At 39.3% G+C, this 24,527-nt stretch overlaps 2 protein-coding genes across 6 annotated transcripts in view; one reads left to right on the plus strand and one right to left on the minus strand.

The window, feature by feature from the left end:
- Positions 1–8,352, minus strand: part of GEN1 (GEN1 Holliday junction 5' flap endonuclease) — a 30,367-nt gene extending 22,015 nt beyond the window's left edge. The window contains exons 1-2 of one of the 3 annotated variants that reach the window (XM_032353253.1): positions 8,246–8,352; positions 304–496 (exon numbers count right to left, since the gene is read on the minus strand). In XM_032353253.1, the coding sequence (XP_032209144.1) occupies positions 304–464 (161 nt within the window). In that variant the 5' untranslated portion in view covers positions 465–496; positions 8,246–8,352. Of the gene's footprint in view, positions 1–303; positions 2,701–7,890; positions 8,172–8,245 lie in introns of those variants that run through there. The other 2 variants (XM_032353251.1, XM_032353252.1) reach the window with 2 other exon arrangements.
- Positions 8,353–8,421: 69 nt separating this feature from the next.
- Positions 8,422–24,527, plus strand: part of SMC6 (structural maintenance of chromosomes 6) — a 76,011-nt gene continuing 59,905 nt past the window's right edge. The window contains exons 1-5 of one of the 3 annotated variants that reach the window (XM_032353248.1): positions 8,422–8,637; positions 15,743–15,939; positions 16,885–17,027; positions 18,696–18,813; positions 20,925–21,030. In XM_032353248.1, the coding sequence (XP_032209139.1) occupies positions 16,890–17,027; positions 18,696–18,813; positions 20,925–21,030 (362 nt within the window). In that variant the 5' untranslated portion in view covers positions 8,422–8,637; positions 15,743–15,939; positions 16,885–16,889. Of the gene's footprint in view, positions 8,638–15,742; positions 15,940–16,884; positions 17,028–18,695; positions 18,814–20,924; positions 21,031–24,527 lie in introns of those variants that run through there. The other 2 variants (XM_032353247.1, XM_032353249.1) reach the window with 2 other exon arrangements.

The raw sequence follows: 24,527 nt of genomic DNA on the forward strand, positions 1-24,527 counted from the left end.
CTGGAAGTAGAACTGACAAGACTCCCTGATATACTGGATGTAAGGCGGGGCCAAACAGAGAATGGCTCCCAAATTTCTGGCTTCTAGTCACCAAAGCATCCTGGTGTATATGGGAATTAGGCAGCTAGGTCTGTGAATCTGGAGCTCAAATGTGTGAGCCATCGATTTATTGGAGATGGCAGAGACCGACATGTTAGCAACATATTTTAAAATCCCAAAATGGACAGCAACAACAAAGAAACAAACCAAGACATGACCTGTTTATGCAATTATACATCTATGTCCTAAGAACATTTACTATACCTGAGGTGGGGCTTCATGACGGTTCCAATCATTTTTTTGACTGTCTGTGCTTCACATACCCAGAGACTCAGATCAACTGCAATGGTTTTCCCACAGAGATTATGCAACTGGAGGTGCTGCTTTACAGGCTCCAAAATTGGCCATAAGTCATTCACGCCCATTCTGGTGATCGCCTGCTGTTATCTGAAACACACTTCATAATATGGACTGTTAAAGACACAGGAGCTCAGAACAGAAATTCACAGAATATATTCTATGTTTGTTTAGGATAATTCACAAATAGAGAACTCTCCTTATTTCCTTCAGCTTTTTGGAATGCTTCAAGAACATCTGAAACCTTAACAGTAGTGGTAATTTTCCTACTAGCTACGAAAATACTGATGCAACTAATGGATTAAGTTATTTGCAAATGGTACCATGCTGGATTTGTCCTTAAAAATCCACTTCTCACCAAATACGTGTTTCTTTGGAGTACTGAAAAATAACGTTATTTTAAAATTTAATGGAATCCAAATGTCAATGGTCTTATCCCTCCTCATTCTCTCTTCTTGTCTATGTTCTCTTTAGCAGTGGTTGAGAATAATGTTTCTTACATGGTTATATTAAGATTGCATGAAATTTAGAAGATAAAAGGGAAAAAAAAACCCCAAATGGTAGTAATTGGCTTTGCTCCAGCTGTTAACAAGCAATAACAAATGCAGAGATGGGTACCAGAGATGATGCTATAAATCATATCTGTCTTCTTGAGAATTCACTCCTTGATTTACATACCTAAAGCAAGAACAGGACTAGTATTCTATCATAATCAGGAAATATAAGAAAATAAATGCAAAGAAGCATGCAAATAAGTAAATTAAGGCAAAAACACTAGGTCAATGGAAAATGGGGGGGGCATAATGGAATTGGAGGCATATGAAATTATCTTTTTATAAAGTTGGCTTTTCAAATTGCAAAGTCATACATGTTTATCGTAGAAAATTTTTAAAAAAATCTTTGAAAGAACAAAAAAAGTTAAATTACCTATACTGCCACTATTCAAAGAAAACTTTTAAACTCTTCAGTTTTACAAGGCATTTTAAAAACAAAATTGACTTAAACTCTGCTATTCTAACCTGCTTTGGTATTTTCTACAGTCTATTTTTTTCCTTATTAAACACCTATATCTGTTTTTCTCTTACTCTGTTATTATTTGATGAGCGTATTATGTAGTATTTGCAATGATGATTCAGTCTCACTCTATAAACATAATTGAGATTATCATCCTCTGAATAACGACCTTAATTCATTCCAGAAACACAGGTAGCATACAAAAAATACTACAAAAGCCCATCACTATGCAAAACACAAACCAATGCAAACCCATTCTAAATAAAAAATACTGTGTTGTCTGTTCCTTTAACAGATTCCACAGCAAAAGCAAATTTTCTCAAATTATACATAGTTGCAAAGAAAACAAATGCTGGGCTGTTGTTATTGTCTCTGCACTTTTCCGAATATTAATTTTATATTGTGGCCAGGGCCACTTTTAGTAGTATTTTGTGTATTAATTTTTTTAATGAAGAATTGATCCAATATTTGCAGATATGTCACTTTACAAAGAAAAAATACACATTGTTAAATGCAAAGTATAAGGAATTAGGTAGTCTATTTCACATAAGCAGCCCCACTGGTTCAATGTTGCATTGTGGCATTGATTCAAAGATAAGGTTTTATCTCTGTTAATGTGAAAAGTTGTAGTTAATTCTGGACAGAGTGGAGACACATGTATTTTCTAAGTTATAGAAGGAAAATAAGAAGGAAATAAGACTTTCATAGTCTTAAATATCAGAATGTATAAAATTCAGAAGTAGAAAGTTTGGGAGGTACATTTTTGTTTACAGTTTTGCTTTCCTTTTATTTGTGATTCAAGTTGAGTGTACCAGAATGGATGGTTACTGAAGGAAATTCTGCAATTTCTCTCTCTGGAGGAATGTTATCATATTTCATTTAAATATGATCCTGACTCTAGCTGTCAAAATTTTAAATGCAGGTTATCTTCTGATTAGCAAAAGCTCTCCCAGGAATTTAAGATATGCTCTTAGAGCTGCGGGATTTATATAAAAGGATATCAACTGTAGCATTGTTTATAATAGTAAAACAATAAGAAGAAACAAATGTCCATCAAGGAGTACCTTAATAAATTATGGCACGTTCAAAAAGAACAGAAAAAAAAAAAAATGGGATAGATCTACTTGTATAGTCTCCCAAGTTTTAAAATGAAAACAGGTTTTCATTTTTCAAATGAAAAATAGGTTATGTATCAGGGATGACTATAGTTTAGGAAGGGGAAGAATAATTACTTTTCAAAGTACACACCTTTGTTTTTTTAATAATCATATGCATACATTATTCTTCAAATTAAAAAAAAGTTCAAAAAAATGTATCTGTAAAAGGTTGGGGAAATAGGGGCACCTGGGTGGCTCAGTGGATTAAGCCTCTGCCTTCTGCTCAGGTCATGATCTAGGGGTCCTGGGATTGAGCCCAGCATGGGGCTCTCTGCTCAGCGGGGAGCATGTTTCCCCTTCTCTCTGCCCATCAGACTGCCTACATGTGATCTCTATCTGTCAAATAAATAAATAAATAAAATCTTAAAAATATCTATAAAACTTGGGGAAATAAAACTAGAAATCTTTAGGTGGTTTATTTCTTGCCTAAATATTAAGAGATCAAATATGACTATAGTTTATGGGTCAAATTAAAAAGCAAGGTTCTGCAAATTTGTAAGTACCTCGTATCAAATCTGACTTGAGTATGGCTCTTCTAGGGATGAGTGATTCACATTCTCTTGTTTTCTTCAGATTCTCTAGGAGCTAGTCATGTGGACTTAAACAAGGCTCGTTTTTCCCTCTGGCCTTTTCTGCTCACAGGTTCCTTCCTTCCAGTCTTATCTCTAATGCTTCATAACATGAGTTGACTACACATATCTAAGTAAGTAATAATGACTGAAGATTCCCATCTAGTGCAGTGTTGTTTATGATGGCACAGATAAACACACATTTATGTAAAGGACTGCAATGCATATTATATTCCTTCTGAAGGTTGTAGAAAAAAATTAGAGCCGTTGATGAGGTAGAGTCTTGATTTTACAAACTGTAGTCCTCTAAATATTTCAAGCATATTAGGAACATTTTTTTTAAAGAATTTAATGAAATATTATTCACTAGGGCAGCCAAGCATGAGAAAAAATAAGACTACAACTGATTCTATTAAAACATTAAAATTCCACAGATTGGATCCCTTAAGCAAGACCAAGAGGGCTTTCAACTAAGCCCATAAATAATGCTTTATAAAGATTTTATTTATTTATTGGGGCAGGGGGAGAGGGTACAGGAACAGGGGGAGGGGCAGTGGGAGAAGCAGACTCCCTGCTGAGCAGGGAGCCAGATTAGAGGCTCCATTGCAAGCCCCTGGGATAGGTGACCTGAGCCAAAGGCAGATGTTTAACCCACTAAGCTACCCAGGCAACCAATAATATTTTTTACTATAACATGATTATTACATTTAAAACTTAATTCTTCATGCCATTTTATTTTCTTTTGGCAGCATAAACCTGGTTTAAAGAACGAGCATCCACAGTTAGGTTACAGAACCGCCAGCACTGGTAGCTGAACAGTTATCAGTAATGTCTACCTAGGACACCCATTTTGGCTCTTCCTGTATTAAAATGAGAGAGAAGGCTACAAAGTTGTAACCACAGTTACTTAAACACAACTGTTATGAACCATGTAGGCAAACAGAACAACAGAATTATCTGTTGGTTCCCAGAAAGCAAAATTTGAGTTACTATATCTGAACTAAAGTGTTTTCTTCTCCATTTTTCCTAAGTGATGCTGTATTTTCCAGAAAACTGTCTCTTTCATTGCCAGTCTTTTCGGTCACCATATTTTAAAATCTATCTCAAAGCTTTTAAAAAGACTTTGATACCTTACCCTACAGTCCCCATGTAGCTATTGAAATGGATTTCAAAGAGGAGGGTCTCTTTGCGCTCCCCAAACATACCTATAGAAGTATAATGCTTGGCTCAGTTTCTTTCATTAGCATCATGGTAGAATTCCTGATACTGTGAAATATTTTTTTCCTCACTTTTTTCTCTAAATGATAGGAATCAAGGGAACATTTTAATAGGAGCTAGCTTCTATGACATGCCCCCCAAAATCTTTTTTCTCTAACTTTACACTAATGAACTTGTTAGAACTTCTTGAATTACAAGATTTTATAAAGCCTTCACTGTTTTTAACTAAAAAATAACAAATTAGAACTATGCCAAGCAACATATTAAAAGGGTTGGGAGTGGGCATGGGAATTGCAAAGTGAGCAGGAAGATTTGAGGAAGAATATTTTTAGAGGCAGAGGCAGACTACACTGGAAAGGACATTTTTGTTGAGTCTCCTTTGAAGACTATAATGAGCTCTTCACCAGTCTCCCTCATATTACTTATCCCACTTACCTGACATCTCCCCTGGGCCTTTAACTAGAATACCAAATTCCCTATTCTACCTTCATGGGGATGCATAATATGCATTTAACTCTTGATTCCACCACCTTGCCTCAAAACTGTTTTACTTCCAGTTGTAGGCCATAAACCTAGCAGTGCTCGATTCTTCTCTTTACTCAGCTCTCCAATGCCCTCTCCATCAGCAAATCCTCTACCTTTAAGATATACCCGAAATCCCCATTTCTAGTTGATAGAACTCTGGCGTTGCCTATAGACAAACTTTAACAGTCTTCCAAATCGCCTCCCTGCTTCCACTTTTTACTACCCTCCTCTCCTACACAATCATTCTCCTTCTAGAAGCCTAAAATCCTATTTAAAAACCTAAAACATACTAAGATCATCATCTGCCTGTTTGTCACATGTGCATCTATTCCTTCTGTTTATTATATTAATTTACTTCTTCATTTATGGTGCTATCTTAGAGCCAGTCACAAAACAACAACAACAAAAATACATAAAATTACGTAAGGGTTCTACATGTAATACATTATTTTAAAATACTATTTTAGGATTATCTTCATTAGATCTATGATCTAAATCAGTTAAATTTAGAATGCATGTTCCTCTTGAAAATCATTCCTAAGAACAGAATATATTAAAAATACCCAATAGTCCAGAAAGGGCAAAATTATGTAAAATGTATATTTTATGAAAAATAACATCATGTTCTAAGAATGCAGTTAATCCTAAATGTCTATTCCTGGGATCTATTGTTTTCCATTCCTTGCCATTTTCTTTGCTTCAGTGCTTCCTCTGTACATTAAGCTTCAACAATAACATTGTAAAAGCATATAATGTTCCAAAAACGGATAGAATGCCACAGCTTTTAAGATATTCAAGTACAACTACACTGGAAGATAGAACAGATGGTTTTTGAATGAGGTCATGATCATCAGCTTGAGGTTACTTGAATATAGCTCAGCATTAAACACAACATATATCAAAGTCTCTCACAACTATGCGAAATTTTCTCTTATTTTTCAATAAGATACAATTTGAAAAAATCGTGGTGTGGGATGTGGGGAGTCTCTACTCCCATCTTCATAATGTAGTACTTTTACTGACATCAATCTGATCACGCCATCAGTGTATTATTACATATAAAAAGAAGTCTCCTTAACATATTAACAATTCTTAAGAATCAATGTGACACAAGAATATTTATATGAATCAGCAAAGTCATAACATCCCACTGTAAATAACTTTATAACCTATTAGTGACTTCAATTTATTTAGTTTACTGAAAAAGCATTAGACTTGGAATTAGAAACCTAGGATTTTGGTCTTGGATAGAATACTGAAGCTGTATGACCTTGGGAAGACATTTAACCCATCTACAAAATGGGAGGTACTAAACCAGATGAACTATAGGATTCTGATATTCTTTGAACCTCCTGACCAATTTTGGTAGCTTGTACTAAAATAAAACCAGTCTATTCTAGATACTACTGCTTGACAGAAAGAACACAAATTTGTAGTTTAAAAAAGCCCTCAAGAATTCACTACAGGTTAAAATAAAACAAATCCTTTGATGTAACCATATGGTGCCCATAAATCAATTTATGCTCCTAAAACTTCCTTAAAAGCTAATAAGCTTTTATTGGTTAATTATAAAACTGAATGAGGTGAGAAAAGCACAGAGCCTTGCTAATTCCACTAATGAATCAAATTTTAAAGAACATAAAAAGAGGTCAGTGGTTTGATTTATGCAAAAATACACATTTTATTAAACCAACAGTTTTCCAATTTTATTTCAGCTTTAAGCAAAAACATTAGGAAAAAACTAACAACAAAACGAGAAATATTTTAAGTTTCCCAGCTCCCACTTACAAGACTATTTTCACATAAAGATAGGTAAATGGTTTAATTCAGTTCAAGATTGGACTGTATGGGATTTCCACCTAATTTCACTAATTAATGCTGGTTTTTTATTCTCTCTTCAGTTTTATTTTCATATGAATTTAGCATAAACTTTGAAGCATAATATACGCCAGACTTATAGTTAAGTGTTTATTAAATACCTACTATGTATACCAGGAACTTTAGATGCTAGATACAATAATGAGTGATAAAGCCCTGCATTTAAGGATTTTATTAGGGCAAAGTGAGTCTAGAGATGGAAAGAGAATTACAACAACGTGACAAGGACAGGCCAAGTTAACATAAGCTACAGGAGTACATAAATACCTTACCTAATATTGAGCATCAAGGAGGGGCTTCCTAAAGGAAGTGACATTGACCAGAAACCACCCAAGTGTTCCCCACTGTTTACCAACAAGGACCACTTAAGACTAGATGTTGTGCTGTTTTTGTCTGTTTTGACCAGGTCCTACTTTTCACTGTGCCAGGGCAAGGGCCACCATGGGAATAAGATACATTTGATTCTCTTTAGAAGCAAAAGGTCACTTCCACAGAAGGAATTCATTACTGGAGCCCAGACAATTGTCATCTATTTGGGGGTGAAGCAGCGCAGCGGTAAATGCCACTTTCCCCCACCTACAAGGGAAGACTGTGGAATATAGGAAATTGAGTATTGGACTAACGTACTCAGTGAAGGAGCTGTGTAAAGACCTGAGAGGTCGGTTAATGTCTGGGGAAGAACAGCACTGAACGCTACCAAGAAACTTAAAACTTCGTTAGTTCCGGTATTTATTGAGGGGGAGGGATTTACAGTAGAGGCCGGTGCGGGGGGAAAGACTCAATAACCACAACGCCTTAAGGGAACGGCTACCGTGGAAGTATGTCCAGAGCACAGCACTGAAAAAGGAACATCCCGCTTAGTCTCGGCCTGCCTGGGCCTGGACCGGGGCGTGGCCGTTCGCCCCCAGGGTGCCCGGGAGAACATCCAGGGGCCCTCGGCCTCGGCGGAGAGGAGCGAGCGCGGGGCGGCCGGGGGTCAAGCAAGCACGGCCGGATCGCGGCCAGGCGGCGCTCCCACCGTACTCCCAGCCGAGCCGCTGACCCGGGTTCGGAGGAGCGCCCCAACCCAGCCTTTCAAAGGAGCCAGAGGAAGGACGGGTCGGGGCCGCCTCTCCACAATCCGCCGGACTTACCCGGACACCCCTTTCTCCTCGGTTTTGGAAGACGCCCCTCCGTCTTTTACCAGTTTGGCCCGAATCCTAACTACTGCTGCCTCCAAGTTTACAAATGTTCTCTTCTAAAAAAAAAATAAAAAATTAAGCGAAAGAAAAGGAAAAGTGCTCTTTCCTTTTTCCCTAAGCAAAGACTACCGCTTGGATGGCAGCACCGGGACCCGGACAGCCGCCGGAGCGCTTCTAATTCCGCGCCCCCTTCCTCGAGGCCCCGCCTCTTCCGGGAAGTAACCGTCCCGCTTCCCGCGACCGCAGTCTCTCAGTAGGCTTTCCGGGCTTCCAGACGCCCGGCTCTACGCATGCTTGGAACTGTTACCGGGGTGCTCTGAGTTCTCTTCCCTTTCACTTAGGCAAATCACCCGGCCCCGCGCGTCCCGCCGACGAGAGCCCTGCGAGCCTACCAGCTTCCCCGTCGGCTGAGGGGCACTTCCGGCCCCTCCTCTTAGACTCTAGAGGCGCGAAAACTCCGAACCGCGCACGCGCGCGCTGAGCTCCGGCGGGAGGGGGGGGGCGGGGCGCAGGCGCGGAGTGTCCGGCGGTGGGCGCCGGGGCAGCCAGCCTCCTGCCTTCTCCCACCGCGGGCGCGCGGTTCCCCGCGGGCCAACGGCGGCTAGCCGAGGCCGAGACGCCCCAGGGTGCCCTTGCCGCCCCGCTACCCAAGACAGCAGCCCCGATCGGGTTCCTTGGGGAGACTTGGACTTGTTCGAGGTAAGGTGAGGGCGCGCGCTGTCGCTCTCCCTTGCTCCGGATCAATCCCCTCGCTGCCCGCTCAGCCGGAGCCCTCCAGCCCACCTGGTGGCGGCTCGGTCACCGGAGCTGCGGCGGTGTCCAGGGTGTACCCGCGGGCCCGAGCGGGCCAGCCCGCCGGTGGGGATCTTCGGGCTTTCTCTGCGGGCGACACGGGTCTCCTCAACCGCGGGAAACTTGCCCGTGGCAGCTGGGGCCCTCCTCGGGCTCCGCCGGCGGGGCTGGCAATCCGGCTCGGGCTGTGGGACCCGGCGCCCGGCCCCTCCCGGCCCTCGGCTTAGAGGAATAGCTTGAGGGGATGCGGTGGTGGGAGAGTGGGCTCGGACCTCGGGCGCGTAGAGCGAATCGGATACCTCACCAGCAGCAACTTAGTCTGTTTACGAATGTATGCAAATAGCACTTTAATTAGATTTGTTGTTAAACCCCAGCGCCATGACAACGCCGATTGTATTATGTAGGAAAATTGAGTTGTAATGTTTGTAATGTTTGTGGAGGTTTGTGTTGGCATTTCTGTTCCCTCTTTTCTTGTGGAAATGAACTGAGGAGGAATCCCGATTGGGAATTGCGGGACGCAAGACTAGGATAGAGAAAGGGCTGTGGGACCAATAAGACTTGAGATAATACTGTGATGATTCCTGGAAAGAGGAACGATTTTGTGTGTAAACCCTGGAGCCAGAATTTACGCGAGCGCTTTTTACTCCGTGTATATTTCATGAGTAGGAGATTAAAAGCGGGTGTTTTAAGACAAGCTATTTCGGAATGTATATTCAAAAAAAAAAAAAAAAAAAAAAAGTCCAAACTCCGTAACTTTTAGGTAACTGCTGTATATATAGTCTTCTAAAATATTCATTAACAGAAAAAGATAAAAGAAAGAAATTCAATAGCATATGCATTGGCCTGCAGGTGTTAGGTACAAAGTAGTTCCTTGGGTGTGTGGGTGGAAGGGAACATACTAGAACTTCTACTTTGATTTCCTTTGTCTCATTCTAGTACTGTGTGAAATACACAGAGTGATCATTTTATGTTGAAATATGTATTCAACATTTCTTTTTCTGACTGGAGATCAGATTTGGAGATCATTAGAATATTGCTTGTAAAACACGTTTTTTTGTGAGAGAACAACTGTTACGTGACCCAGAGCTCTTTGGTATCACCTCTTTAAGTTTTAGTTCTTTTTCTGTAATTGGAGGAAAATAGCCCTACTACCTAACAGCAGGATTCTTAAATACGTGTGTGTGGTGGCAGGAGAATATTTATAGCCCTATTTTAATCTATAATAAATATAAAGCATTTAGTATTGAGGTTGGCAACAAAAGTAAGTACAAATTCCCTAAAGGTTTATTTTACTGAGTGTCTAGACGTAGAATTTTATATAAAACCTACCTAAATGTTGACTTACCGTTTTTTAGAACTAAGTTAGACAAATTAATCAAAGCTGTATTTGACTTACTTTCAGGAATCAATAAACAAGAAACTCAAAATTTTACCATAATGGTATGCATTATATTTAAGGCATAATTAGTTGCATTTCACAGTTCTGTATACACACACATTAGTAAGTCCAGGTGACTGAGGGTCAACTATAGTCACTTCTGTTAATGATAGCATTTTGATTCACTAGTTAATGAGATGCGTCTTTTCTCATTTAACATACTTTCCCTGGTGACCAAATTCAAAATAATTTCTGTAGCTTTCTCAGCACCACTCCCAAATCTACCCTTACTGCGGAGTATATTTTACTCCTTCTCCATATCCTAGAAACACTTCCAACTCAGTGTTTCGAGACAAAATAAATGTATTATTTACCCCTTTTCTTTCCAAACCTGCACTGTGTACTTATTATGGCATTTAGCGTTGTGTGAAGATTGTTTCTAAATATGAAACACAAAATGAAGTTTTTTAAAGCCCCAAGTTTTAATTGGCTCAAGTACTAACATTAGAAGGACACATCACAATTCAGTCCTTTTTGTAGTTTTATACATTAACGAAAGATAGATAAGAAGATGAATAAATTAATAGCCAATTTCACTGCCTATAAACAAACTTAGTTGTTCATGCCTGGAGGAACCTGGGCATTGAAGAGGTTTGAATTTGGATTTTGACAAACCTGGGTTTAGATATGAGTTCTGCTAAGTTACAGCTACTTGTGTCTGGGCAAAAGGTCTTCTTGAGTCTCAATATCCCCTTTTGTAAAATAAGAACAGTACTTACAAGGATGTTGAGGATCAAAGGAGATAAAGTGTTTATCTCAAAAGCTAAGCATGTAATAAGTAGATATTTAACAAATGTTAATTCTACTCCCATTTCACCCATACTTTTAAATCTCTTGTTGGTTTCTTCTGTTCCTCTCATCCCTGATACTGCCACTGCTTTCCTTCAGTGCCCCCTCACCCTCAGTAGTTGGGCTCTTTTGGCCCTATTCACACTCTGTTTTATCTGTCCTCTAGGTTGAGGCCACAGGAATGTTATTAAAACACAAATCCGAGTGTTCAGATTTTATTATCTGGAATGTGCTTAGTGCTTCCCAGTTTTGCTGATCTAGAATTGTTTGATAGATGGACTTTTGAATTTTTTTCACTTAACTCTATTATTTATTGTGTATTGCATCTTAGGATTTTATGGTATATCCCAAGCAATGTGCTTAATTAGTTCACTACATAAAAATGAGGTCGTTTAATGCAGAACTGAGTGTGTCGGTGGTGGTGGGAGGGGCAGGGTTGGAGATGCCGTAAACACACTCCACAGCAGATTCAGATGTGGCAGCAATTTGCCTTTATTTTTGACCATTATTTCCTACTGTTTATACAGTTCTGTTACATCTGCTCTGACTGCTCTTAGTTCCTACTTGGATATTAATGAATTATTAGATGGCTCACAATAAAATTTAAAATTTAGGCATTTATAATCCTGTTGAAGTGTATTTGATCTATCAAATTTCCTATTCACTTACTTGCTGTAATGAATTGGTTACCGATTTTCCTTCTTGAACTTATTTTTTATTGATAGTTACATATGTGTTACTATTCTGCTCTGATTTGCTTCCTGTGAGAGAGAGATGTATTCCTTAATTCTGACTTTTTTTATTGTAAACAAACAAATGAAGAGCTTTATGAATGTATTGAAAATCCCAGAGGAGATTTTTTTTCCCTTTTGTATTTCAGAATATTAGAGGTATTTTTCTTTGCATCTATTTATGTGTCTCTTTAGCCTTTAGAAACAATTTTACTGTATTAACTTGTGTCTAACTCTCAGGACATTCATATGTGTTTTTAAAAATCCATTATCATTAAATTACAGAGTGATTTGTATTTTAAAAAGTAGGATCCTTCACTATCTGTCAGGTGCATGTTACCATGGCAACCTAGTAGCAAACTGCAAATCCCAGGCCAAACACAGCAAATAAAAAACATGGTCATCACGTAGCACACCATCTTCTGTGTAGTACAGAAGCTCACATTCACTGTAAGAAGCTTAACCATATTTATCTACATGCACCTTCGTCCCCCGGTTTTACTTGAAAAACTACCATGTTTTCATGGTAAGATACTAAAATCAGTCAGCTGATGTCTGAGTGCCTGCTAATTGCAAGATCATTATTGGGCATTAATGAAAACTGTATCTAAAAAGGAATTTAATGCGGGGGAAAAGCAAATGGTAATTTGTCCTCTCTGTTTTCCTACAATAAATAAATTACTGCTCAGTAATTGAGAAGGAAATAGAGAATGGGTGGGAGAGAAAGTATTTTTGGGAAAATAATGGCTTGGTGGTATTCCAGGGAATTTAAGTTAACAACAAGCAACAACAAACTAATATACATCGACTTTGTTTTGTTTTTCGGGTCTTTTTAAAGATTTTATTTATTTATTTGACAGACAGAGATCACAAGTAGGCAGAGAGGCGGGGGTGAGGGGTGTGGGGGGGAAAGCAGGCTCCCTGCCAAGCAGAAAGCCCGATGTGGGACTTGATCCCAGGACCCCAAGATTGTGACCTGAGCCAAAGGCAGAGGCCTTAACCCACTGAGCCACTCAGGCGCCCTACATTGACTCTTATTAAATAGTTTGAGAACTAGGTTGGATTTTTAAGTTTTGTTTGACTTGCTTAAGAGATTCAAAATTAACATTCGATTATTAAAAGAACAGATGTTGAATATTATGTAATTATGACTGTCATGCTGATACTGTCTCAGGCATTTGTTTAGGTTAAATGTTCTTCAGATTTGATCTAATAAATACCTTTTAGATGGTATTTGTTTCATCATGATTAGGCTGTTCATTGCCTTCAGGATAGGATAAAGTCCAAGTTTTTAAATGTTATTTACAACAGTTTTTCTTAAACTTTAATGCACTTAGGAATCTCCTGAGATCTTGCTGAAGATGAAGATTCTGATTTATTTGGTTTAGGAAGGGGCCCGAGATTCTGGATTTCTAATACATTCCCAGGAAATGTAGACGCTACTTGCTGGTCCTTGGACCGTATTTGAATATAAAGTCTGTAAGTCATTATATGATCAGCTTCTTCTCTGCTGCTCTCACTTAATTGCTTGCTTGCTTGCTATACCTTATAATTTATGGCACTGTGTCATGGACTTGCTTATGGTATCCACTGTACCAGTGTATCCGGTGTGTGGTCCAGGACTCTTTCGTAGGGTCTACAAAGTCAAACAGTGCATACTAACAGTCAGATGTTATTTGCCTTTTTCACTCTCATTCACTTATGAAAGAACGGGGTTTTCCAGAGGTTACAAGACTTGATGAGGTCACTGCTCTGAGGATTGATAGAATATGTACATGTGTGTTCTTTGTTTTAAAAGTTCCTCAGTTTGGGGCGCCTGAGTGGCTCAGTTGTTAAGCCTCTCTGCTTTCCACTCAGGTCATGATCTCAGGGTCCTGGGATCGAGCCCAGCATCGGCTCCCTGCTTCCTCCTACCTCTCCCACTCCCCTGCTTGTGTTCCTTCTCTCGCAGTGTCTTTCTCTGTCAAATAAATAAATAAAATCTTAAAAGAAGAAAAAGTTTCTCAGTTTTAATTGACAGTTTTGTAGATATTGATAGGTATAAACAAAAAGCTCTTTGAAGTCCCGAGTACTGTTTAAGAAGAGATCAGCCACAACCTTTGAGAACTGCTGCCCTATGGTATTAGGCTGTAGATGCAAAGACTCAGGTCTAGAACTTGACCAGAGCTCCTTCCTTAGCCTCCGTGACACATGGGATGAGTGGCAGTTTTGGCGTTCCACGTGGCTTCTGTGTACTTTACCTCTCTGGGCAGTGGTAAAAGGTCTCATGGAATACTACCCAAAGGAAAATGGGAGTAAGTAGCACCCTGTAACTGCCTGATCAGGATACACATCTAGGCTTCCCAGGTGGGCCCCACTGACACCATTATCATGGCTCTCTATTTGGGCTACATGGCATTCTCTGATACTAGCCCAGTTGGGCTCCTTATGGCCTTAAAATGTGGAAGTCCAGGCTACCTGCTTGGCTTTTGCTAGTGTGTGTGTTGTTGGGAAAGTAGAAGGAGCATCACAGTTGTTGGTTTTTTTTTGTTTGTTTGTTTTTTGTTTGTTTGTTTTTGTTCATTTGTTTTGGTTTGCTTTTTGTTTTGTGGTATTTGGTATTACTGTCTAAAAGTTTTCTTTCTTGTTAGGATGCCCTTTTTCTGGTCCTTCGGCTAGAGAGAGCAAGCTTTCATTAGCCCTTTCTTTCCCCCTGCACCTGTTGTGTTTCCCCCAGTTGCTGTCTTCTCCAAGTCTGGTGTATAGGCAAAACAAAAACTCAGGGAACTCATCATGATGTCATTCCTTGTGTCCTAAGGTCCCTGGCCAATCCGTCTCCTTCTCATTCAGAGTTGTCTTATGTTTGTTATATATGTAATTTCCAAAGTTTTTAGTTTTGCCCAGCAAGAGGAGTAGGGAGAAGTATATCTATTCCATTTTCCTAGAAGTGGAAGCCTCTGATTGCTTTTTTAACTTGCAGTTCGAGAGAAAGAATAAAAGATTGACCTCTAGACCCACTGTATATCCTTTATATTTGTTGTATAAAAAATATGAATAGGGGCACCTGGATGGCTCAGTGGGTTAAAGCCTCTGCCTTCGGCTCAGGTCATGATCACAGGGTCCTGGGATCGAGCCCCACATGGTGCTCTCTGCTCAGCAGGGAGCCTGCTTCCCTTCCTCTCTGCCTACTTGTGATCTCTCTCTCTCTCTCTCTCTGTGTGTCAAATAAATAAATAAAATCTTAAAAAAATATATGTATGAAAAAAAAAAAAAATATATGTATGAATAAACATTTAAATATTCCCATTAAGGAAAATTTAGATCTGATAAAGTAAAGATCTAGTTTTTGAAGAAAATATTTCCAAGTTTAATTAAATAGAATTTGCATGGAGACATGACTATAGTTGAGGATTTTACAAAACATAAGGTAATCTTTTGTAGTAACTGTGAGGTTTTGCAAAATAAAATTACAGAAAAATTGATTCAGGAGGATATAGTGAACCTGTAAAAACTGGTGTACAAGAAGGTAATTTAAGTGATTTTATAAAGTTAACTTTTAAGCAGTCTCCACTTTGTAATAGCTTTAATTCTACTTCTTTCTGTCTTTGAAAAAACATTTAATTTGTCATGCAGTAGCAGTGATTTCAGAGCCTTAAAAGGATGGGAAAACCACTCAGTTCATTTAATGAGACATGCATTGTGAAAATAACCAACCTTGTGGTGCCTGGGTGGCTCAGTTGGTTACGTGGCTGCCTTTGGCTCAGGTCATGATCCCAGGGTCCTGGGATCAAGTCCTGCAGCATTGGGCTCCTTGCTCAGTGGGGAGTCTGTTTCTCCCCTTCCTGCCACTCCCCCTGCTTGTGCTTGCTCTTTCCTTCTCTCTGTGTGTCAAATAAATAAATTTTAAAAAAGATAACCAAGCCTGACAGAGATAGTTGCCCAAATATGCACAGATATTTCTGTAAGATTTTTTATATCCATATAGGTTTGGAAAGCAGTGGGTTAAAAAATTAAACACTGTATGGATGTTTCTTCCTCTTTCACCCTCCTTTCCTTGCTCACTTTTCTTCTCCAGAGGCCCCATTTGGGTTCCTGGGACACCACTCCGCCAGTCTCCCACTCTTCAGACACACGTACACTAAGACTGGCTTTGTTGCCCTGTGTGCATATCATCACATAGGGCTGTCCTCTCTAGTGAGGACTAACTGGAGTTCATCAGTCCAAAATCAAGAGAGAGAAAACCTCAGTTGCTCTCTTGCTGCCCAGTACCTGGTACAGACCTTGTTGCTATGGTATAGTACTTGAAGGACTTAAATGGATCAAGACCAGAGCTATTCTTCTTGTTCTTTCCTTGTATCTGAGACATTTTTGATTACCTGTATTGTGTATTTTTCTCTTCGTTACTCAGCAAATAGTTATTAAGTACATATCGTAAGTCTAAACTGTATTTTATAGAGAAAATAAAAGCCGCTATCAGTAGGCATAACATTTAAGTCAGGTTTGACTTGAGGAGCAGTTTTCATATGTTCAGAAAATCTTGTGTAATTTTAAATACATTAGTTTTCTAGGCATTAATTTTATAGTACATTGGTTTAAAAAAAAGACAGCATGGACTACTTCTTTAGGGAATGATTAAGGGAAACTACTTATAGTTTTATCTGAAAAATCGAATGATTGCTGTGGGATAATTTCAGAAGGTATTATGACATCTCTGTTAGATCTAGGAAACTAGAAACTATAGTTTCCCAAAATCTTTTACCATTTGTCAGTTCAGGAGTCAGAACTTTCAGGGAGGCCCATATCAATAAAATCTTGGCCATGAATAACTCTGAAGTAAAATCAACTAGTGTAGCATATGCACATGATTTAAAAAGATGACAACATACATTTATTACCTTATACTTCTGCAGGTTAGAAGTCTGACATGACTCCTGGGGCTAAAATTGAAGTGGCGGTCAGGCTGTGTTTCTTTCTGAAGACCTGAGGGGAAAATCTATTTTGTTGCCCTTCCAGTCTCTAGTAGCCACTGGTGTTTTTTTTGTCTTATGGCCTCCTCCTCCTCTATAGATGATATTTCAACTTTCTTAAAAGTAAAAACTAATGGACATAGTACTTAAAACTTAAGCTTTGTCTACTTTATTTTGTTAAGTTTAATATGTATGGAACAATCATATGGATTTCTTGATTTACTTCATTGTTACTCTAATACATGTTCAGACCTGATGGCCAAAAGAAAGGAAGAAAATTTCTTCTCTCCTGAAAATGCCAAAAGACCAAGACAAGAAGAGTTGGATGACTTTGACAAAGACGGTGATGAAGATGAATGTACAGTTTCTTTCACTAATGGTACCTCTACTTTGGTAAGTGCAAAATTTGGGGCCTGGTGTGGTTCTTGCATCTCGTTTATATGTCATATTCTTGATAATTCAATATCAGGGAAGGCAGTATGATTTAAAAAAAACCAACTAAGGCGAAATAATACGACTTCTCTTGACGTTTATGTTAACTATTAGAATCAGTTGGTAAAGAAAACAAAGAGCTTGTTCTTTGGAATGATCAGTAAGTGTGACAAACCTCTAACAAAGCTACCAACGGAAGAAAAGAAGAAAGGCACAAATTACTGGTAACAGGAACAAACCTGTAACATCAACCCTTTAGAAGGTTTCAGAAGGACAATAGGGGATGTGATGTGACATGATGTTCAAAATCAATTGTTATTGAGGAAGTGCAAATTAGGACCACAATGAGATATCACTACACACCCATCAGAATGTGTGAAATTAAACATGACAGCAGTGACAAGTGCAAATGCTGGCAAGGATGCAGAGAAACTGGATCATTCATGGATTGCTGGTGGGAATGTAAAATGATACAGCTACTCTGAAAAATAGTTTGGCTGTTCTTTATTTTACTTTATTTTATTTTATTTTTTTATTTAACATGCAACAACAGCCTACCATAAAATCCAGCATTTATCCCAGAGAAATGAAGATATACCTTCACACAAAAATCTATACATGAATGTTTATAGCAGCTTTATTTATAATAGCCCAAAACTGAAACAACTGTCATTCATTGAGTGAACAGTTAAACACTGTGGTACATTCATACCATGAAAAACTACTTAGCAGTGAACCCCCGGTGTAGGCAACAATAGTCATTTCTATACCGTTTGTGAAGTGACAGTGTTACAGAAATCGAGAACAGATTAGTGGACCAGGAGTTAAGACAGAGGTAGATTGGGTGGGATGTGGCTTGGCTATAAAAGGGGCAACGTGAGGAATCCTTGTGGTGTTGGAAATGTTCTGTATCTTGACTGGATCAATGTCAGTATCCCTGTCGTGGTACTGTACTACAGTTTGTAAGATTTACTGTGGGTGGAAACTGAGTAGAGAATTCACAGGATCCCTCTGTTCTTGCAACTGCATCTACAGTTAGATCAGAATAAAAATTTACTTTAAAAAGTCTTCAACCATAATTTCCATTATTCTGCTCATACAAGGATGTGTCTATGCTTTTTAATAAGATGGTGTCCAGAAGAGAGAAACCAGGAGTTTTTAAACACACTGTTAAAAAAGATTTAAAAATGTGACTGTACCAGTAGTTCTCAATCAAGGGGGGATTTTGCAACCCCCCGCCTCTCGTGGGGACATTTAACAATGTCCGGATATTTTTTTGGTTGTCACAACTTGGGGTTAGATGTGTGCTACTAGCATCTCGTGGGTACAAGGTAGGGATATTGCTAAAATTCTCAAAGTGCACCAGGCAGCTCCCCTCCAACAAAATAATTATCTGACTCAAAACATTAGCATTGTCCTATTGAGAAACTATGTGAAAACAATTATTAGATCCTTGAAGGACTTTAGAATGAGTGATTACTCATAGAAGGTTCCCATTCATTAATCACTTACTATAACTTTTTTCTTTAATTACACCGCTGAACTTTCTCCAAATGTTTAGATGGTTATAGTGAGTTTATTAGATTAATTGTTTTCTCTCTCCCCCCCCCCCTTTTTTTGGGTTAATAGACTGCAGCAGAAGTTGGAATAATTGAGAGTATTCAGCTAAGAAACTTTATGTGTCATTCGATGCTTGGACCCTTTAAATTTGGTTCTAATGTCAACTTTGTTGTTGGTAACAATGGAAGTAAGTGCTTCTGTCCTCCTCCTTATTTGACTTTGAGCAGTACTTTACAGTTAGAATGCGTTAACTTTTGTAAAATAGGTAACTGAATGCTGATAAATCTAAGTTTTAGATCTATAAACTTACAGTCATGAGTATTTTCAGTATTTGCTGTCAGTCTACACTTTAAGAAAATTAGGAGTTAGCTGTCAGTTTATTATTTATGTAGTAAGAATAAACATTTCCTGCTTACTTTTTTTTAAATCCATTTGTTTTGAAATTCATACCCTAGAAGAGTGGACAAGCAACCCTCATTATGATTGAGGCAGCCTTGCATCTTACATCTATTCAATGTTATGACAGAGCCCAAACAGAGTGCCATGAGAATCCAAACATGAAAGAAACTAATTCTCACTGTGGCCAATGAAACTTGGAGAGGAGGTGGTATTTGTGGTGGCACTTGAATGAAAATGACAGATTGTGCAGATCTCACTGGGGAAGAAGAGTCTGAGATGTTTCAGGCAAAGATTGCTCATCAGCACAGGTTTGAAGGAGTAGAAATAGACGTGCATGGACAGTGGTGAACAACCTTATATGGCTTTGTCATATTCTACATGATAGGGAGGGGTAGAAGCTGACACTGCAGAGTCCTGTTGTAGGTGACATTGGTAAGAATCTTCAGTGCCATGATAAGGATTTTTGTGTTATGTTCAAAAGTCAGTGGAGAACCAGTTAAAGTTTATGAGTAAGGGATGACATGGTCAAGATTTGTGAAACAAAGTGGCCACGTTGTGGAGAATGGATTAGAAGGGGAGAGACACAGGGGTTAAAGAGACCTGTTAGGCAGCTTTTGTGATGGACCAGCCAGGCCTGCGCTGTTGACAACTTAATTGAGCCATACACGGAGAGGAGGCTTGTCAGAGCCTGCAGCTGGTGGTGTGCTAGAAGGGACCTTAGGCGAGTGCAGCTCTGAATTCTGTTGAGTGTTTAGTAGGTGTTCTTTGTTTCTCCTGTGCTATATTCGGTCAAGAGGAAAATGTTATAAGAAGGAGAGAGTGGACAGAGGGATCCAGTGCTACTGGGAGGTCCCACAGGATAAGAAATAAGGAAAGGCTGATAGGTTCTGCAATTAGGTCTTTTCTTTGTTTTTGTTTTTAATTTTGAAGCAGTGATTTTATTAATAAAACTGAGAGAAGAAGAAATAATGCAAATAGTGGAAGCATTGAATTTGGAAATGTACAAGCAGAGATTTAGGGACTCAAAAGGCATTCCAAGAACTAAATCAGGTTAACCAGTGGTATATTTGGGTTAATTTGGGTTATATTGTGGAAAATGATGGCCTCGTAAGAGTTGATTTAATTGGTTGATTGTGGAGTTCAGAAAATGATTACATATCCTGGGTAATTGTTTAGATTTTGAAATTTCAGCTTGTGATATTTTATATCTGTTGGCATAAGAAGAAGTGTACTTTTCAGAGAGCTAGGAGATGAATAATTTTCAAATTATGAATAATAATTGTCAAAATATTACACAGAAACATTCATCTGTATGACTGATGATTTTTTCATATTTAAGTTCATTCATTTGTTAAATAGCAGAGTGCCTATGATGGGCTGCTCTAGGAGATATTGAAGAAAACAAACAACATCCCTGTCCCTGTGGGGCTTGTTTGCATTCAAGGGTTGTTAAAAATAGTTTCTGACTTCTCTGAATTTGTGGAAAAAGTAAATTATGCCTAAATTATAATGTAATAAAAATCAGGTGAATCAAGTATACATGTGTAATTAGAAAGATAGACTCGTTTTTGATAGGCTGATGGACCAAGATGCAACAGTGAGACTTGTAGGTTGGAAAGATAGCAACCATTTTTTCCATTTCCCTGTTAGTGCCAAAAATTTGATTCTTGAATCATACTAATTTTTTTCTAATAGCGGCAGCTAAATATCTCATGATAGGTATAACTTTTTTAAGTTCGCTGAAAGAAAATGATAATGGAAGTGTAACAGTTCATTTCAGGGTTAGAACTAATTTACATTTTCATTCAGAAATCTTTGTACATCAAATGGGAGGAGTCAGCCTTTTTATTACTCTTTCTTTAATGAGTGTGATTTTTTTTTCAACACCTGTCTCGTTAGGTGGGAAGAGCGCAGTACTCACAGCTCTGATCGTCGGCCTTGGAGGAAAAGCTGTCGCTACTAATAGAGGCTCTTCTTTGAAAGGTTTTGTGAAAGATGGACAGAAGTAAGTGTTTGCGTTCTACATGGATTTATCAATTCTTTAGTAAGAAGCAGCTTACTGTAGATTTGTATAAACATGGTAGGAAATGGACTGATTTCCCAGAACTAGAGCAGAACAGTCCTCTTTTTCCATTCCTTTCTCTTGGTCCCTGTTGTCTGTTACTCTCTCCAGACAGGAAGCTTGTGTAAGGTATTTCCATGTGCCTGCCCTCTTATACTCTTGTTTCTTTTACCTTTTTGGAAGAAAGAACTAACAGTGATAAATCTGCATTATTTCTGTTTAAAGGAATATTTATAAATAATGGACTTTCCTGGCTCTTGACCCAAACTTCACTAAGTCCGTATTGGTATGATACAGGCAAAAGAGAGCCCATGACCAGCCAAGGGTCCCTGCAAAATTTCTGCCTCCAGTCCCTAAGAATTCCAAAAAAGTATTCTGCTCTCTGTCTTTGATTTTACGTCCTCTACTCAGGTGGTTTGCCAATGAGTTCGATTTGAGGACCACATCCACACATCTCTTTGTGGTCCATCTTGACCCTTGGAGAATGGTCATGTAACTACTCTTATTGGCTCTCTGCTTACATTTCTTTCTTTCTTTCTTTTTTTAAGATTTTATTTATTTATTTATTTGAATGAGAGAGCACAAGGGTGGGGGGAGCAGAGGGATAAACCCGACTCCAAGTGAGCACGGAGCGCGGTGTGGGGCTCAATCCCACAGACCTGAAATTATGAGCCGAGCTGAAATCAAGAGACGCTTAACCGACTGAGCCACCCAGGTGACCCATTTGTAATTCTTTTTTTTTTTTTTTTTTTAAAGATTTTATTTATTTATTTGACAGAGAGAAATCACAAGTAGACGGAGAGGCAGGCAGAGAGAGAGAGAGAGAGAGGGAAGCAGGCTCCCTGCTGAGCAGAGAGCCCGATGCAGGACTCGATCCCAGGACCCTGAGATCATGACCTGAGCCGAAGGCAGCGGCTTAACCCACTGAGCCACCCAGGCGCCCCTGTAATACTTTTTGATGTAACTTGCTTTCATGTAACTTTTTCTTAATTCCCTAGTTTGCATTGTCTTAGACTTAGGTCCTTTTGCCCATTAAGACCACTCTTCAGGCTGATCTCCTTTTCTTTTTTTTTTTTAAAGATTTTATTTATTTATTTGACAGAGAGAAATCACAAGTAGACGGAGAGGCAGGCAGAGAGAGAGAGAGAGGGAAGCAGGCTCCCTGCTGAGCAGAGAGCCCGATGCGGGCCTTGATCCCAGGACCCTGAGATCATGACCTGAGCCGAAGGCAGCGGCTTAACCCACTGAGCGACCCAGGCACCCATGATCTCCTTTTCTTAATACAACTTCAAGTAACTCTGAAGGGATCCTTGCGTCTCCAAAAAACTGGAAACCCAAAACTCTGTTATACTAGCTCTCAGAGTGAGGCTGCCTGCATCTCTCGTTTCTCTCTTGCATGCCCCATGCCTAGAACCTCTGGAACTTTGAGAATTAAGTGATCTTTTTCCGTATAATAGACTTTCCTTCTGCTCAGTGTCATATCCATGTCACTTCTTCAGTTTTATTACTAAAATATAGAACAGGGATGGGCTGTAAACCAGGACTGCAGTTTTCTCATGCATCTCTCCGAAAACCATGGGAATCTTAATTTAACCCTAAGCCAGAGTTCCAAGTGGACACAGGAGAAGGGGTGAAGATACACAGAAAATAATTTCCCAAGCTGTATGGCCTTGGAAACAAACTACTTGGTAACAAACAGCATATTTTCTGTCTCTCCTTATCTTATTTGGGTCCCAGCCTAGCAAGGTCTTCTCCTCCGTAGTCCCCAACCAAATCATATCTGATGTCAAATATAAGTTATTTCAACATTTTTAATGGTCCCAGCTCTGTTTCAATTCATTATACTTAAATATACATTTCTTCGTTGTCCAAACAATCACATGGTCTGCCTAGCCAGATAACACATTGCTCCTTCAAATAGGAACTTTGAGGGGGAAAAAAAAATTTTTTTTTCTGTAGCACTGAATGTTTTATGTCTCGATTAAATTTTTGTTTGTTTGTTTGTTTGTTTGTTTGTTTTTAGCCACTTGGGAAATATCTGGACCAAAACAGAAACTTCTTTCTGAGACTTGTCCTCAGAATATCACTTAAAAAAGGAAAAGTCCAGCTTACATGAGTCACCAACTTTCAAGGATATAGCTGCCTGTAGATAGGAATATTAATGTATTTTAAACAGTTAATAACAGTTAAAAGCTTTTCCTGAGCTCAGTCTCCTTTTTACTGACCTTGTCTGAAAAAGTAGCTTTAAAACAGCTTTTTCAAACCCATTACTATTCTTCTAGTCATCCCTTCTTCACTTAAAATGTTTCATATCTGTGAATTTCATTGTGCGCCTTGTTGGCTCAGTCAGTTGAGGGTCTGACTCTTGATTTCGGCTCAGAGATTGTGGGATCATCTCAGGGTTGTGGGATCCATCCAGCCCCATAATGGGCTCCACGCTCATTGGGGATTCTGCTTCTCCCCCCGCCCGCTTTAAACCTCACTTATGAGCGTGCATGCTCTCTCTCCCACAAATAAGTCATTTTAAAATAAATGATTAAAATATTCAGTATCTGTGAATTTCTTCTTATTTTATAGTCTCTGGTTCTGTCATCACTTTTTTACAGAATCAGCTCATGGAGCTTTTCAGTTCTAGTCTTAGTCGATTCTGTATCTAAAATCGTGGCTGTCCCACTTTGCCTGAAGAAGGTCTGTTGGTTTGGCTCAGGTTCAAGAGAGTCCTTGGGACTCTCCTCCCCACTGCTCCCCCCCACCCCTGCCAAACATTACACTCCCCGTTGAGAGCACCTGGGCTCTCAGTTGTTGGGGGTTTCAGCTCTTTGTAGCAATGCTTGTCCAGTGAGGTTCAGAGAACTGTGCCCTGAGGTACTTTACCTGGGAGTCGGCCCTCTGTCAGCCACCAACCCTTTACAGTGGTGCTGGGGCCTAATGCAGCTCCTCCATGGAAACCTCTCTCAGTGATCCAAGGTCTCATGCCCCTTGTTATTCAGGTTCTTCTTGAACATGTTTAGTTCACGGCTCCCTCCCCTGGCCTTCCAAATACTAGCCCTGGTGGCTTTGGGATCTTTGCAGCAGTCCCATTTCTGACATCAGTTGTGCCGTTGGGAGTGGGTTATGGAGGGACAAAAACTCATATTCTCCTACTCTGCATTTCTGATTGATTCAGTCAAAGCTGCAGAACTTCCTGCAGATGAGCTAGCTACCCAGGGACAGAGCAGATGCGTCGTAGTTTTACATGGCTTGTTCCTTGTTCCTTGTTCCCGTTGGTCTGCTGGTCCAGATACCTCTGTGCAGATTGATTTTTTTCCCGAGTTGAGAAAGAAGCCACGTTCTTTCTGTGGCACTAGTGGTTTGTGTTGTCATTCTGAAAGAACTCCCCTCGATAGTCTCTTCACCTAAGGGTCTCCCATATTTACAGACATTGGGCTCCATGGCTCTTG

The sequence above is a fragment of the Mustela erminea genome, chromosome 7, assembly GCF_009829155.1.
Source record: "Mustela erminea isolate mMusErm1 chromosome 7, mMusErm1.Pri, whole genome shotgun sequence".
NCBI classification, from domain to species: Eukaryota; Metazoa; Chordata; class Mammalia; order Carnivora; family Mustelidae; genus Mustela; species Mustela erminea.